The following is an 18003-nucleotide window of genomic DNA, read 5'->3' as shown; positions in this document are numbered from 1 at the left end:
AGCGAGACACAGGCACATATACGCACTTAAATTTACAGATCCGTGCATGTGCTGTGGCAGTTAGAGTTGAAAGATTGGTGGATGTGAAACAATGTACAAATGTAATAAGCAATCATGATAATATTTATGTATTAAGCACCCAACAACCTTCAGAGTTTTCCAAAAAGCTAATAGGTAGATTCGTGCCATACTAATTCACCTAGTGACCCAGAAAACTGTTTTGTGAACAAAAAGTTAAGTAATGCAATTTAATTCTACCTGCGTGTATATACTGAATATGTGGCTCTGCACTTCATCCATGGAGTCCAGGCCGTAAGCTACCGTTCCCAGGTGAAGTCGCTTGAAGACCATCTCGTTCTGCGTAAGAGTTCCTGTAACGGAAGCAGCACCAGACATGGAGTGGGGACCAAAACATCTGTTCCCCAACAAACGTTCTTGTCCTTGCTGTATCCCAAATCCAAGTGAAACTAGGCCACAAGCTGAATAAGTCACTGCACCAGGCTCAGGCCAGCAAAAAAGACAGTATTAACAAGCCTGAGGGCCGATTCTCCCAGGAAGCAGTGGTGCACATTACCATGCCAGTAAATAAGAATGAGATTATTCACCCCAAAGCCAGTGATAGCAAGAGCTGCAGGCATAATTCTGGTCCTGTTGGAACCAAAGACAAATCTAATTGTCACTAAGTCACAAAGGAAACAACTTCAATGGGACCAGGATTCGACGTTAGACCAAGCTTTTCATTGCAGCTTATGTCTTCTGAATTCAAGCTCAACTTCAAAATTGTAAGAACAGCAGCAGACAGACTGATGGTACATTTCTACCTACATGTACCTACATCTTCATCTGGCTTTGAAAACTAACTCGAAAAAGTTGCTTTTAATTTTATTTTTACCCTCAGCTTTTGGTTTAAAAGCACACTTGAAGTGTTTCTTTGAAGTAGCATAATATTCCTATTCCATCTTACTTATAGTGTGTTCAGAACCAAAGAAAAAAAGCGTAATTTTTGTTTTTCAAAAACTGATTAAATCATATTGTCAAAGGGACAGGAAATGCATATTTCTTCCAGTCCAAAGAAATCGTACATTATACTCTCTGGCTGGCCAAAAATGTAACAAAATCCAAACAACAACATACCATGACTCAAAACTGTATTTTCTGCCTAAATACCTGTTTTGTCTGTAAGCAAATAGGATATCCTCCCCAGCTGCTCAGGAATAGTGCTGGACCGAACCACCGTCCCAGGGATTTTGGAATCTCTGCGGATCACCCAGCTGTAGACAATTTTCCCCATGTCCAGATTCACACGTAAACTATGCAGGAGGAAGGGGAAAAAAGAAAAAATAATGTATCTTCAGTTAAACTTTGGAAAAAATCATTGTGAACTACCACAATGCAATGAAAGGACATGTCTCCCACCCTGAACTTGAGCTGCCAAAAAGGGTGTTTTGGGAGAAGTACGTTCAAAGTCAGTGTTCAGGTGGCAAACGGGGAGAACATGCATGGCTGCAGTGGTACTGTAATTCAAAGATAGATGATAAAATTACGTTGAGAAGAACCGGTATAATCTGAAGGGAAGATGGACACAGACCAGTAAGGACAGCGTGACTGATACACGGACAGCTGGTTAAAAATGGAGCTGAAACGAATCCCAGATTTACACCAAAAGTAACAACGTACTTATTCATATAGTGCAATTAAATATTAAAGTTTCAGTCCCCTCTAAAAGGCAATTGGGTCCTATTACACTACACGCTGTACAAATATCTCTCCTTCTCCATTTTTTTGCTCTGCTTTTATTCAAAGTAACCAGGCAGCCCAAACACTGAGAGAAGGGGCCTTAAATGACTAATCCACAGTCATTAGAGCCAGTGAACGTGTGAATATGCTAAACAAATTCAGCAGAGACAACAAAGCAATTCTTATGTTTGAACAGCAATTTGATTTCTATTTCTAGATTTGCTTACTTGTCAAGTGAGGAACAGATAAGAGTTTATGCGCTTGTTCATACTAGAAGCATGGAGGAGAATGAAAAGGAAACAGTATTTTGCTGGGAAGAACTAGCAATTGCCTTACCTAATGGGAATTATGTTTGAGAACAGAAGGAGAAATCTTATGATCTGAAGATACCAACGGCCAGCAAAGTGCTGAAGGGCCACCATGACAAGCGAGACCACCACAAGAGCCCCAAACAGGATCTTGGTAAGACAGTTCACTTCCAAATCAAAGAGACCGATCTAAAGAAATAAAGACATTTCAAACACACAAGAGAAGATGTTAGCTCAATGTAATATTCACAAAGGGAATGAACTGCCACATGCAAAGAGCCATTCTCCACTAGTCAACTTCTCTTTTGAAACACTACAAAAGATCTTTAAGTTTACAAGCAATATTGTTGCCAGCTTATTAAATAAGACTTCCATCCTTTGGAAGCTAAGCAATGCATGAAGAGGTGTGAGAGGACTCATGCTGCCAAAAGCTGCAGATTGTACAAACACCCTTGCATCTTTTCTTAGCTTTGCTACCATAGAAGAATGCAGCAAAATAAACTCTCCTGTTCTAACTGGGACTATCTCATTATAGCCATACAAAATAATAGTTTTACCAATCCTAATAAAGTGAGAAGACATGTACAACAGGATCGAAAAAATAAGGAGAAATAGGTTCTGCTATGGTAGCTATCTGAAATCATAGGCTGGAAGATATTAATCATTATTCCTATGAGGTTGTCCCTATAGCATGTACGCATAGCATTTGGAAGGTTTTTCTTTTTAAAGAAAAATAAATTTCTGACCCTTTTTATTTATTACAAGGCTGCTTCCTTACCATACCTTACTTCTTGGGTTTGAAGTATTCATCACACTCCGCAGTTCCCTCCCTGTGTAGAGGACAAGTCCCACAACGGTACCTAAACAAAACAGAGCATGCATCAGCTGAAGTAAAACAACCTCCGTTTGTTTTCTCTATAAAAATACTTGTTAAATCCAAAGGCTTGACAGTTGGAAAGGATTTTTAGCAGGTTAATTTCAGAAGCAATACCAACCAGAAATTAAAAACCCGGTTCCTGGAATACAAAACCTATGAAAACACAGACTTCAAACGGAAGACATCCTACAACAGGTCAGAAAGTCTTCAACGGCACTGCCCATACGGTTGGACCTGATGAAGCACCACAGTCTGCATCAACTGATGTGCATGGAAAGAGAAGTCATCTGCTTTGCTCTCTCAGTGTTCCCTGACCTCCTTTTTGATGTCAGTTGTCTCTCCCCACTATAAATAAAAGTTGCTAAGGATGGAAGATTTCTTGGTTTTCCTCCCACCACCTTGAGTCCCACTTAGGTGTGGGTAAGTTCGCTTTACACTTGATCGCGGTCCTTCGTGGTGCATCAAAATTAAATCAGTGCTCTGGGCTACAATTTTTTATTGGTGAAGGATGCCACAATCAGAGTAAAACCAATGAATTCCGACAGCTTTCAAAGACAGAATTACCTTATTTTAAAATCTACAATTTACTTTGAGTATTTGCCTAATTGCTGTTCCCATCGAGATGCAAATCATACCAACTCCTACCTTACTGTAACAGATGGAGCTGCTGGGAGCCTATCAGTGTATTTTAATGCTCTGTCCCACAGCTGCTGAAGAGCTGAGAGCAAAGTGCTCCCTTTTCTTCTCACAGAAACATAATACAGTTTAGCACCACAAATTACTGGTTTTCTACAAATTTCCCTTAAAGACTTTGCAAAAAGCTATCTACCGTCAAGAGTTTAAAAGCTGCTATTGTCAAAGTATTATTTTTTTTCCAGAAAATTTTAGGAGTCTGTAAAAACGGAGAAAAACAATGCTGAAAAAAAGCACTACTGCAAATACATTGCTATTTTATACTCTGCTATTCCCCTACACCCATTAATGATCAAAGTTTTAACAAAATGCAAGTGAATTATTTTTAAGAGTGATTCAAAAGAGGTGGTTTCTAAAAATATGCTGGGAAACATTCCTTTAAAAAAAAAAAAAAAAAACAAAAACCAAAACAATAACAAATCACTGGAGCCAGATGGCAGGTGGTGGTAAGATCATCACAATTCAAATCAGCAGATGGCACAGCTACTCCAAATCAACCGCAAACAGTCAGAGTCAGACCCATTCCTACTACAGCAGATGGAGAAAGCCACATAGCTCTGCTTCATCTTACAAGCAAAGGCTGCCCCAGTGAGATGGCATCACCACAACTTGACAGCTTTCACTTACAGAAGAAAAATAATATGCCTGTTTTTTTCATAACAGAAATAACCTACAACATGCTATTTATTATGGCCATAGGAGAAACAAAACTGGGTACTATACTGATCAAGTCAGTCAAAAAGAGGAGGAAAACCTGCCAGGACTAGAAAACAGCCTGAAGGCACACTGGTACATATAAAAAGTGTTTCTAGTTGTTTTATGGCCATTCAAAACAGACTCAACTGCATAAACCATTTGAAATGATGAAAATGTTTGCAAATGTTATTCCTATTAACTGAGCTCAAAGATGTCTATCTACAAATAACTTTGTTCATATTCAGAAAGGAGGGCTGGATTCAAACACTAAGTTCATTTGGGCAGACAGAAGGTCATTGCGTGCCTTGATGCAACCAAGACCACCCGGGACTTCTAAACAGCACTGAAATAGCTTTGATACGAGAGGCAAGAAAGCCCCTCCGGGAAAGCATGCTGCGGAGAGAGGAGCCATACAGGACAGAATCACAAGGAAAATGGATTTCCATTTCTCCATCTATTTTGTTCGAAAGCAGAATGAGCAGAGACTCATGCATTAAGCAGCCTGATGGGTATTTGAAGCTGCCAGGCTGACTACCTGTGTCTACAGTCAGAGGGGAGGAAGGTAGGTTACCTACTGCATGGCAATTACTAATCTATAAACATAGTTAACTTGATTTAATTGTATTTGGACAACTATTTTTTTTTACGATCCCTTGGTCACACCACTGTGACAACACTGTAATACATTTCAAAGAAGAGTCAGAGCAGGATTAGAAACATACAGGAATAAAATTTATTCACTGTTTTCTGCTTTTAAAAGAGCAAATAAAAATCTTTTCAGTGCTTCAGAAAAAAACTTTTGAAGTTCATGTTCCTTCCCATTATTATTAATTTCACGTACACCTAGGTACTGCACTGTGAAGTCTCTCCATTCAACAACTTTAATTCCAGAACAGAATTTCACTCTCCTCCAGCTACCGCCCTGCAAACCTTGCAAGCATGCTGGACAGGACAGGAACAAGGCTTTTACTTTGACAAGCCTCTACAAGAGGGCATTGATTAATCTCAGGCCTTGGGAGCTTATCATATATATAAACGAAAATCTGCCAAAGAATTTATTTTTTTCCTTTTTGAAAGTATAGAAGAGAAACTCAATGGAAGCACTTACCTGGAAATCTTTCATCTTAGCTTCTGTTACCAGAATCTATTTGACACCATTTCTGTTACAGATTAGGATGTCAATGTGGAGAGCAATTAAGTGCTATTCTGGTCCTAGATGCTAAAGAAGTGCCCAAAGGCCACTCCAATTCTTTCTCATCTAGGAATGTCCAAGAGGCAATTAGATGTCAGCTCAGCTCCCCAGAGGTGTTAGGACAAGTGGGAAACCTCATTCCAACTGCTAATTTCTCCAACTGACAGAGATTATTATTCCATTACAAAAAGACCTTTAAAAATTGTTAACATATTCCCTTAAAAAAAAAAAAAAATTACACATGCCTCCATCTTACCTGATGCAATCACTGTGCTGGCCCATAGAGTGTTTTCTATGCTTAAACTTTCGTTCACTGGAGGGTCACTGTCCTCCTACAACAGGATAAAACCAAACAAACTTGTCAGTGGCGTAAAAGGATGCCAGAGTTACATCGAGGTGTTGGGAGAGGCATGCTGGGAGTGTTGGCAGAGGGTTTCTTGATAAGATGGAGGATTTTCATAAAGCCAGGTGAATCTCCGGTTGGGTTAAAAACACAAGCACTTTGTTCCACTGGAGCAGAAAGGTTGGAAAAAAAAATTCTATTAAGATACCTCTGCCTGCTGAAGTCTCCCGGGAATCATAAATGAGAAAGGGATTTGTCAGCAGCTCTCCAGGGACTATAGGAAAGTGTTCCCCCACTTGGCTCATGCAGATTAATAGCATTTCTTCTGCTACGGTAAGATCTCACTGAGAACCTGTTTGGACTGCTCGGTTATGCCTGCAAAGTTGTCTGATACGCACCAGAGAACAGTTACAAGAAAGCGTGATTCCTCTTAGGCACCAAAAGATTAATTCTACACAATTGTACCTTTGCATGAGAAAGTAAATTAATGTCTGTGCAGGTTTTATACCAGAACTACCTCCTCAAGCCACTCAAACTCCTCTTCCATTCCAACGCTATTAAAACAGATTAAACCGTGACACAAAGATAAAAAGGGCAAACCCTACAATTTTGAACTAAAATACCAGCAGACAACTTCTAAAAACCTGTAACTGTCTCCTATTTGTTACAAAACCGTTTGTCCTCTGAAAGCTCACCAGGGGTATTAGATGAATCTCTCAAAATTTTTGTAATCCCACTGAGATTAAAAAAACCCAACCTTTTGCCCCAGGTAGGCAATGCACCTTCCCAACAAGTCAAAAGATATAGATATATATATAGATATATAGATATAGATATATTTAATGGTGATATTTCACAGTGGCTCTGAGCTGCTGCCCTTTGAAATAGGGGGCAGATATAACTGAGTTCACATAGGTTGCATGCAATTGAAGGCAAAAAACCCAACTGACTCAGAATTAAGACTATTATTGCCTGATCTAGCTAAGAACCCGTTTTCCTCACAATTAAAGGATTTTAATCCTACAGAATGCATGGTGATTCAGATTTCCTTCTGAACGGGCACCATGAATACGTAACTACCAATCTCTGTCTGAACTTTCAGATCTAATACCTTCAGAGTTAGGTCCTTAACCCCCAACAGCCTATGACATTGTCTTCAAGTCAAAGCTTCAATAGCCATATTTTTGTTTCAGATTTATTTCATGGATTTTGTGAAGGAAAAAAAAAGAAAAAAAAAAGGAAGAGACAAGGAATGGCAAGACAGACTTCACTATTTCTCCTGAAAAACTCTGGCATCGTGGTAGCATTCAGCAGGCTTGCATAGCAAACACTACATATATGACTTCAAGCATATGTCAGCAAGACTCACCCTTGTGAAGGTCCCCACGAAGTTATGTATATCAATATTGGGTTCTTCTGCATATACATAGGATCGGATTTGCAGTAGGTCCTATAAAACAGACATGTTTTGGCAGACAGTTAGACAACCTGATTTTAATAATGTACAAATGTTTCTACCAAAATACTTTGAGCAAGAGTTACTTATCAAGTTACGATAATGACTAAATTGTGTTACTTACTGGAGACCAACTGTCTAAGAGAAAATACAATTGGTGTACCAGCTTCACTGAAGAGTATTTCTTGAACTGATACCCGAAAGTCTCCTAGGAGTTACATAAATGTTGGTGCCCCATAAAAGAAATTTCAGCCTGAATAATCAAGAAAGCCTAAGACACTTATTACTTGGTAGCAAAGAAGGTCTGGACTAGTCTTCCAAGGCAACCAAGGAACTAGGAAGAGTTCTGTGGTGACAAGAAGGTATGCCAGTTCTGCACAGTGTCTTCACTGCTGACTCCTACACTAGTCACTCCATGGAGAGAATGCTTTAGTTCAAAGCCTTTGTATAAAATAAGCTTCTTGCACTTTTTACAGATAGAACATCAATAAAGCAGGTACTCTTACCCCCCCTTCTTTTTCTTGTTTTCTTTTTAAAAAAAAAAACAAAACAAAAAAACCCAAGAAAACCAAAACAATACACAAACTACTTTAGCTAGAGGTTTTGGGAAACAGCATGTTTGATGGAGGTTATATGCTTATTTCAGTAGAGCTTCCACGGTGACGCTCCTCCTTTCATGAAGGCGAGCAATGAAAACGTAACAGCCTCTGAAACCATTTCATGAAAATGAATGAATTGTGCCTCCTAACGTACTGCAGTGCAAGGAATGAGAGGGAGCATTTGAGAAGTACCACCACCAAGTGTACCTATCCTGCAACAAGACCTATCCTGCAGTAAGTTACTGCACTGGTCTCTGGAAAAATAAATGGAAAAATAAAATAGGAGCAGCCTACCATTAGCCACCTCTAACTTGCAAGCTCATTCTCTAGCTGCCAACCCCAGCGCCATTCTCTAGCTGCCAACCCCAGCGCCTATCTGCACAGCTTTGTGGTGACAGCCATGCAGCACACAGCACCTAGCTTCACCTTCCCTGAAATCTTGCCTGGAGCTCAGAAGAGCTGGTTTAGCGATATATTCTTTGTTGCCAAAGCTAAACTGTAGCATGCACTGAGACCTGGGCAGAACAATGCTGCATTAACCTGTTTCTCAAAAGAGCCCATCAACTGAAGGACCTGAACATTTTTCAGGTAAGACAGATATGCGAGTTTACCAAGTACAGTATTTTGTACGAAGGCAGCTTACAGAAGCAGTTGGCAGCCTCTGAGTACAGGTAACAGGCAGCCGCAGTTTCCAGTCTGTCTCACCATCCAGCTGGTCAGTGCGAAGGAAGCAAGACCCTGTGGATTTTCAACACCAGTCAGTGCTCTTTGCAGATCTGTCTTAGGTACATCTATAACTCATGAAGCGGCTTCTTATCTAGGATACCCTTCTTTCTTTAAAAACAGTATCTAGTTTCAAGTAACATTTGTTAATAACTTAAGAATGATATTCTTGCATCACACTTTCATTTCCTTCCACCAGTCCCAAACACAGCGAGACCCTGCACATTGAGACATTTGAAATATTCTCATTCAGGACATTCTAATCCTTCTGATCAAACATTTCCTTATCCCACGTTTAACAAAACAAACCTGAACAGCAAGTAAAATGATTTACATCTAAACCACAAACTCTTATGCAACCAGATTCATTTACCCTGGATTCAACCATGTACGTTCTTGGATTGGCAAACAAAAACAGAGTATAACACCCTGAGAAGTGGCGGTCCATAAAAGCATTTGAATTCTCTGTCTCTAAAATTTTACTATTATCTATTTCTTTCACATTTCCAAAAGATAATTTTCTCTAAACAACCAGTGAAAGGTTAATGGCTATTTTGACAATTGGTTCCAGATGTTTACCATTCTTCTCCGACGTCCTCAGGAAGATCATGTCAGCAGGGACCCGCTGGTTCTGTTAGGAGAAGAAAGGCCATTATTGTGCATACACCCCTGCACGCGTGTGCAGCCGCCTTCCACAGCCCCACCATGACAAGCAAAGGGGATATGGGGGTAGAAAGAGGATTTCTTTGTCAAACTGAAGCTTGATATTCATTTTGCTTTGAATCCTGAACTTACTTCCCTGCAGAATTCCAAGTGCAGAATAATAACTGGTGCCAGCCCCCACTGATCAGACCCACCAGCTAGGTTTACAAAAGGGCCAGTGAGTAATTCTAGAAGTATGAAGAAATTTTAAACTACTGCTGGTTTCCTTTCAAGAAGTCCCATGCTAGAAGAAAGCCTGTATCTGGAATCTACAGCTGCCATTTTTCTCTTTTTTGTACTGAATATTTTCATACTAATGGTTTTAGAGGTCATAGCTGCTTGCACAGTGTGTGTAAAAAAAATAAATTAGTGGATTAAAAAAAAGCACACACAAACTTGTATAAAGGGGGAAATACACCTATACATTCCAGTTCCTACAAATGGACCACTATGTCTCCTGATATTCGTGTTATTTACACCCAAAGCAACAACTGGATGTTGCATTTGTACCAGGCATTTAACCTGTGTCCAACAGCCAGAGACAGGACAAGGGAGGCTTTTTATCTTGTTATAGTATAAGTGAAAAAATTAGTTAGAGGCACATATCTACAGATTTCATCTCATTTGTAAAGATGATGATGCTATTTTGGTGGGGCGATGGAGGGGAAACCCTGAAAAGTTATTAAATATTGTAACTAGTGTTCAACACTTGACATTCTAAGCCTATTCTAAAACAAATATGACTTCAAAATACCTAATTTTCTATGGTCTTGCAAAAAAAAAAAAAAAAAAAGTACTTTACACAGAAAAGATACACATAAAGGCTAACCTTTTCAACAATGATGAGGTCGCCTACTTGTATATTAGAGCTCTTCACCTTCACAGTCCCTGCAAAGGAAAGATATCAGTGCCTTAGAGCAGCAGCAGGACACGGTTTGCGGGTGCTGTGTGATGCTCCTTACCTCCCTTCCTTCCTTTCTCACTATTCAGGAGAAAATGGGTAACGTTTCTATCACAAGAATTAGGGAACACTGCCCTGTAAAGACTTGCTGAGCCCACTGGTCCCACTGCATAAGGCAGTGGGTCTCAATCTGCGAAAAGGGCTGAACACCTCTCGTCTAACAGCTCCAGTCCTGCACACAGAAACCCCTGGTCACTCTCTAGTGACAACTCTGAAACAAGCCCTTAAACTTTTTTTTTGTACTGCTTAACCCAGCGTCAGGCAGACAACAGAGCAAGAATAGGAAAATTACAACAGGGAACCATCAACTCCCAACTCCTTTTCCTTAGGTCGTTGAAAATTTAAAGCTCAGCTCCCAATCCAAGAGCTGGAAACCATAAGTACAATGGGCCCATCTTAAAAACCAGGCTCATTTCCTTCCACGCTGCAGCTCTTGTATCTGGCTCAGCTCTACCACCTCTCCTTTGCCTCAGCCTGAACAAGCCCTGCAGAGTACAAGTCCTACAGAAAACGCGTAAATATTTATTTCTTTGCAGCTGTCAAACATTTCCCAGTTGCTTTAAAACACGGGATTAATTTAACAATTGGCTAGTAATTTCAAATCATTAGCCAGCTCTAGATTTGGCTTCTCAGACTAAGTAGTGATTTATAATCAGTTAATTTGAACCCTGCCTCTATGTGTCTGTCTGTTATATTTCAACAAAAGCCTCTTTAATCTGCTGTGATTTGAGTGGAAGTGGGGGAGGCACGTGGAGCTCACCCCGGCACGGACAACACTCCTACTGTACCTCGAAATTCATGGGCTAACTGGCCAGATAGCAGCTCAGGGGGAAAGGAGAAGGGGGAAGGGAGGGGGAATAGAAATTAGCACAAAGCACAAAGGTCACCAGGATTTTACTACTGGCAGTCCCTTCATTAGCATCCTTCTCAGGATATGCTTCAGTGTTTCTGCTCCAAATTAACAATGAAAGCCATTCTGGGCTCCCGGCAGCCTGCTGCTTTGGTGACACACTGTGTGCTTAACAACATGCTTCATCACCGCTGCTAATAAATGCAGACTTCCTTACATGCTGTAATTATGCCTACAAATTATAAGCAGTCCTGGCCCATCTCACAAATATCTCATAGGTCTTTCACAGATTCTGGGTTTTGCCTTGCGAGAATTTAGTTTAAAAAAAAAAAAAAAAAAAAGGGGTAAACAAAATGAATGCTGGGCTAAAGACATCTCGCCAGGGCAGGAAGCATACCGGGGATTAAGAGTCCATTACGCAGAGGCTTGAAAAGAAAAGCCGCACTCCAAGAGGATCCAAAAAAGCATCCCTGGCAGTCTTCTGTATGGGCTATACAAAGTTAGGTACTATGACACTAAAAGGGTCTGACAGATAACATCTCTTCCTCCCCTTTTAATACGGTTATTCACAAAACAACAAAAAGTGCTTTTGAATATTCTCCTGTGCAAAGGAGGAAAAAAAAAAAAACCCTGTGTGTTCTCCCCATATAGGCATAGCAATTCCTAAACCACTGTGCAAAAAAATCTCTTGGAAGGAGAGCTGGATTTGTTTAACCATATTTTATGTGTTTCTCTTAAAGATCCCAAGGATTTATTTGGTGACTATTAGTATAGGAAACACTACCTGCAGGATTCAAGAATGGAAACTTAATTCTGTAGTGCTTTCCTTAATGATGCAAATTCACACGGGAAAAGAAAAATTAACACCTGGACAAAGCTACAATGTGAGGATTTCCCACCAGTACGCACATAAAAGGCATTTTAGATCATTATTCTGAAAACAGTATCATCTGCTTTAAAGTTTTTCCAATGCAAGAAAAATCAAAGCAGCTGGAGCAGATTTGTCTTGTTCAATAACCCTCCCAACCTCAGCTGTTTTAAGGTAAAAGAGAGGACCTTCCTAACCAATACACATTTTTATAACTTCTGTATAAATGAGATGCCCTTTTTACGTAGCAAAGCTAATTCTGCTTTTGCAGCCACACTCCTGGCCTCTCACGGATGACATCTCTGCAGTATGTACCATATGTCCTGCTAAGAAGGCACAGGACCAGATGTTTCCTTTGACTCAGGACTCCCATAAAGCAACTTACTTGAATTAGTTTTATTTTGATCTTGGGAATTCCGTAATTCCTTTTTCTTTCTGTGGGGAAACTACCTCCTAAACATTAGATGTTTTCTCACACACATTTAAGAAACTAGCTAATAACACAACTGCTTCATTTCCCAATATTGCTCTGCTATTAAAGTATTTTGGTAATAATAAATTACTGCTTTTATAAATGCATCTAGAAGTGCTTCCTCTATGTACACATAGCTTTATTTAGCATTTACAATGCTTCCAGTTTATATTTGCAAAAGTTAATCAGAATACAAATCAGTGATTAGCACAATTTTAAAAAGCAACTAGTCTTGATCTCTTATTTTTTTAGAAAATAATCAATTCTTACTATTTGATTGATATTTGTTTCATTCTTTTCTGTATCCTGATTTATATGGTTTTTTTAAAGACAAAAACCTGAACACAATAAAATGCAAAGAGTTTTTTCCAACTTCAGCTATGACCTTCAGAATTATCACCAAACCTGTACCGTGATGGATATACCATAAAGCAGATAATTTAAAGTATTAAACGTATTAGCGAGAAGAGATGCCTTTTTCTACCATGTGAGCACTTAAGTCAAGCTTTCACAACAATCTATCTGCAGAGCTTAACTAAGGTACAGATCAAAACACTTAATTTGGCATTAAAGATGAAGCCGGAGGTTTGTTAAAACAACCAAACGCATCTGAAAAAAAAGGCTTGTTTGGATGTGCTGCACCAAACTTTTGGCTTTTGCAGCTTTATGCTGTACAAACTGTGGAGCAGGACTCAGAGGGTTTGGGAAAATATTGTTTTTATATGGCTGGTAAATGCCAATGATCTGTATCTTAAGTAGCACCCCACAGTAGGAGGTCTCTTCCCATTTCTTTCTGCGGAGTTTCTCTCTATTATGCAGCGTTACCCAGGGAGGGGGGCTGTGAGAGAAGAAAAACAAACCAAGAATTTGCAAGCACAGTTCTAGCTTTCTATCACACAGAAAGTCAGCACACAGACTTCTGAACACAAGGCAGCTTGTAGGTTTATGAATAGGGGATTGAAATTTGATTATTTTTTATTACAATCCAAACAACTGTCCTTTAAATGGAGCGCTTTCTATTAAGAAAAAAAATGCTTTCCAGAAGTCTGCTGGTTTCATCATTTTGGAACATAAACGGATCACATCGGTAGAAAGAGAAAAGAAGAGGTTTTTTTTGATGTTATATAAAATAAAGGAAGACAGAAATACACTACTTTCTACTCTCCCTCACACTGCCCTCCAAAAAGATTAGTCCCTGGAATTGAGCAACCATATTAAAAATAAAATGCGATCCAAAGAGGATTCTCCTTTTTTCTCTACAATGCAAGCAGCTTGATGAATCTTAAAAAGCTTAACAAGACGAGTGCATGAAAAAAAAGTTTCAGGTACAGGAGCAAAGCTGCAAATCCCAGATTTCCCCCCAGGGGTAGGGGACCAGGCTGGCGGGTGTGCTGGAGCTGCAGAGCTCTGGCTGGCGGCAGGAGCTGTGCCTGATGGCTCTGCACAGGGCGCGAGGAACCGCACACGAAGACGACATGAGGATCCCGACTCAGGAAAGCACCGAAATCTGCGCTTACTCCCGTCCCTATTCAGAACTGCATATGCTTAAGGCTCCCTGACTTCATTCAGACCTGAGAATGTATTTGCATCCGTGCGGTTGTGGTGGGGAGGCCAAGGTTGGAGACAGGAAAAACTATTCTCCAGCCACCTTAACAGCAGCTTAGTGCTTTAAATACTCAGGGGAAATAAAAATAGCTTGGAGAAAGTGCTCCATTTGATCCATTATAGCCAACGTTCAAGAACAGCAGTGCTCAGTGTCGAGCTTCACCTAACCGCCCCCCCAAAACCACTGGCTATAGAGGTGAAACTATTGTGACGTTTAAAAAAATTATATAGCAACATCTCAGAGGGCTTTTGTGCATCAGTACCCTTCTGCACTGCCCCTTTACAGTGCAGGGCTGTGCCGATATCCTGAAGCATGAACCTTGCTACTGAACACAAGGAAAAAAAAAAAGAAACAGGACTGTTTGTCCAAGGCAAGTTCTACCTGGAGTGTTGTCAGCTACACTAAAAATTAACAGTTAAAATCAGCTGTTCTCAGCTTATTTTGATATTTGCTGCTTCTACTTATGACGGGCTTCCTTGAAAGCTTGCCTACTTTTTCTAGCTGTACCAATAGATATAATAAAACAAACCCAACACTCTTCCATCCCACAGTCATGGTGGCCTCACAAGGGACTTCCCTGCTCCTAGGTGATTCTCAGGGGTGCTAAGGTTTTAATCAGTGAAAAAGTGGATGTTCAGGTGCCCTGAAAAGCTCAACTACTGAGAGACACCAGATTCAGTGAGAGACTGAAAATGACTTTTCTCCCCAAACCACAAGTCAAATCATATGTAATTTTCCTGTGTTTTTCCTACTCTAGCATACTGCTAAAGAGTCTCTCTCCTGTTTCCGCACCAAATTCATGTTAAAAAAAGTGGCTCAGGATTTTCAGCTAGTGCCCAGCTGCCAATCCTCCTTGGTTTCTTTCACAAAATTAGAAAAGTTAAAGGACTGGGGGGAGGGAAATCATTCATGGGAAACGTAATAGCAATATGAAAAGAACTAAAGCAGAGGTCAGGCCCCTTATAGATCATTGAATAGAATCCAGAAGGCAACTCTTTTATATCTTTAAATAGATGTAGTACACCCCTCTTGGATGAGGCTTTTGTTGGTTGCCAAGCATTTTAAGTGTTGTAGTAAGAACACGTTATTAAAAGGGGATTTAATATTCAGAAACTCAAACTCCCTAGTTTGGAGTTGCCTCATAATTCCCGTCATGTAAAATATATACAGCTTTAAGCTATTACGTTTAAAAAGCAGCCTTGTTCTTAAAAGTGCAAGTGTTGAAAGCAACATATTTTTACTACACCTAGTTCACTGCATCATAATTCAGGGGTATAACCTTTTATAACAAAGAAAATTGGATATGAAAAAAAGAAGTTGCTTAAATTCAGTTCATTCCTTTTTTAAAAACAAAACCCTGGCCTCACCATCATTGTCATGGAATTAGGAGTAACTCCATAGTGAGGCAGCATTCTAGTTTTCAAATGAGAATTTAAATGTCTTTGTTAGGTATGGCACAGCTGTAAACAATGGCCAGAGCCAGGGATCAGACACAGCTGAGCTGCAGCCTGGGCTCACTTACAAACGAGGTCTCCCAACTCCTCAACAGTTGGAGAAAGGGACTAAAGATGACGTACACAAAAAAAAATACAAGAGAAGATATTGCCAATATTGAGGAACTACATCAGCTGCTAACAGAAAAACACAAAAGATGGGTTAACAATCCCACAGTCTCTTTTAGCAAAGGACTTGCATGATGTAAGTCCCTGTCTGGTAGAACTCCAAAAAAAAAAAAAATATGAAACTAGATTGGTATTGAATGTTCAATAAGTGATGGAAAATGTCAGTATGTCAAGCAAACACCTTAAATTTAATATATGCACTCACAAGCTCCTTCAGTACAGAGTACTTAAGTATGATTTGCAGGTCCCCAGTCCTAGACACTAGAACACAGCCTACCTCCACCCTCATTATTCGAGTCTACCTCTGCATAACCATCTTTTGACATTTTCACAGGTTTAATTCTTCTACTAAAGTGCTTCTGCAAATTATCTGACAATGTGGATCTGCCTCCCTTTTTTAAACACACATTTGTTGTTTCCATTAAAGAATCTGAATTGGTAGCTTATACGAATCATTCTTACGTCTGTCTCTTACCAACAGGGTGAACAAGCAAAAAACACACACAGGGGGAGGACAAATGCACCATTACCAAAAGTGGAAGAAAACCAAACAAATCACCAAAAAACATATCACATCTACTATAGCTCCATTCTTGTTTTCTTCCTACTATGCTGTTTGCTGTATTTGCCTCTCCCTTCCTTTATCCATGCAACATTACGGAGAACTCTCATGTCACAGCTTTGCAGGAAGGAAAAGACATTTCCCTTTCAGAAATGTCCACCTCCACAACCTAGAGCAATTCAGGTCCAGTTTCATTTTCTTTGGTGACTTCTTTGGGGAAGAAGTTTTGCCCTACACTGGACTTAGGAACAAGCAGGGTTTAAAAATATCCCATCAGTTGCTTGGAAGTTCACCCCTGCCTCATGCGGGCTCCCAGCCCACCACACAGGCTCCCGCACATGAAAGTGCGCTGACTGCCCGCTCCCCACACCTCGGGTCACTGAGATGATGCTCTGAAGTTATCTGAGGCAATTAACCTCCCCCGAATCCCCGCATTAGCTGTGCATCTCCCTGGGAAACCCTTAGCAAAGCCCAGCATCCACTGCAGCCTGGCAAGGAGCCATCCCTGAGAAGCCACCCAGCCCCCTGAGGCCTCTGCAGCAGCAGGAGCAGCAGTGTGGCCACGAAGCCACGTGCCTGCGAGCCCATAACCCCCTCCCCATTCCTTGAACTCTGCTTCTCTGACTGTCAGCAGCGTTTGATTGAGTTGCAACCCCCGGCGCTGCGGCGGCCGTGCCAGGATGCAGCGGGCGCGCTGGAGCCGCCGAGCCGACCTCTCGCTGTGAGCTTGCTGTAGATCTGCGAGTTCACTTCCTTGTCGCGCATGTAACATCTGATCTCCTCCGCGGCTTCTCGGATGACGGTAACAGCAAGCACAAATCCCTAAAAGGAGCATGGAGAGGGGCAAAACAGAATGGATGAAAAGGTCAGGAAAAACCACATCTGCCTCTAATAAGAGCAATATTTATCAGTACCAATGCCAACAATCTGCATTTCCTTATTCTATCTTCTCTCACTAAATCATTATAGTGATATTATGCGCTGCTGTGCAGAACTCCCAGTAGCGAACTGACAGCAGACTTGTCACTTAAAAAAATATGGTTGTTTCTCAGCTTTACGCCATCCTCCGCCAGTACCTCCCCAAGCAAATCTTTGTAAAGTTTATCTGAAGAGTGTAAACATATTTCAACCACCTTGGGAAAGCCTTGCTGTGAAACACTGCTAACACTACCAAACACACTAAAAATTTAAATTCTCACCTTTCTTTTAAACAAAAAAAAAAATGATGAAGAATGACCTAAGAACAACTAAGACTGAAGGAGGGCAGTTTATTTAATTATTAAAATACTGAGGTACACGTCACCAGCTCTCACAATGCTATAACAAAACTAAATAGTCCCTATTTCTAGTATATACATATGCACCTAAATGCATGATCTAAATTCATTGATATCTGTCAAAATGCAATGCAGTACATTTCTGCAGTATTTAAAAATGCAGACACATGAAGAGACCCAAGGATGGCCAATTACTTTTTTTTAAAAATGCCTGTATTCAATCCTGTATTTACAAACACTGAAAGTAAGAAGCCATTAATATAGTATTTTCAGAGAAGCATTTCACCCCTCAGCGTTCAAGACCACAACCGTGGAAGATCTCTTTCCCACAACCAACAAATCAAGAAAAGAATGAACATTTCTCTTCTATTTACAAGTGGCATTTGTGAATTTAGCTAGAAATTCCTATCTGCTTTCCAAAGTAAAATAAAAAAGCATCAGTTATTTTCAACTGTTCAA

At 40.3% G+C, this 18003-nt stretch overlaps 1 protein-coding gene across 3 annotated transcripts in view; it reads right to left on the bottom strand.

Moving 5' to 3' along the window:
* The window catches only part of ATP9A (ATPase phospholipid transporting 9A (putative)), a 62070-nt gene that overhangs the window by 30628 nt on the left and 13439 nt on the right, over positions 1–18003 (bottom strand). For all 3 annotated transcript variants that reach the window (XM_074604733.1, XM_074604731.1, XM_074604734.1), the window contains exons 4-13: positions 16981–17089; positions 10156–10214; positions 9204–9255; positions 8545–8639; positions 7216–7296; positions 5760–5835; positions 2829–2905; positions 2074–2234; positions 1168–1310; positions 259–371 (exon numbers count right to left, since the gene is read on the bottom strand). In XM_074604733.1, coding sequence (XP_074460834.1) covers positions 259–371; positions 1168–1310; positions 2074–2234; positions 2829–2905; positions 5760–5835; positions 7216–7296; positions 8545–8639; positions 9204–9255; positions 10156–10214; positions 16981–17089 — 966 coding nt within the window. The remainder of the gene's footprint in view (positions 1–258; positions 372–1167; positions 1311–2073; positions 2235–2828; positions 2906–5759; positions 5836–7215; positions 7297–8544; positions 8640–9203; positions 9256–10155; positions 10215–16980; positions 17090–18003) is intronic.

Source organism: Larus michahellis, chromosome 12 (genome assembly GCF_964199755.1).
Source record: "Larus michahellis chromosome 12, bLarMic1.1, whole genome shotgun sequence".
NCBI classification, from domain to species: Eukaryota; Metazoa; Chordata; class Aves; order Charadriiformes; family Laridae; genus Larus; species Larus michahellis.
Note: the sequence above shows the minus strand (reverse complement) of the source record. Positions and strands in the feature narration are given on the sequence as shown.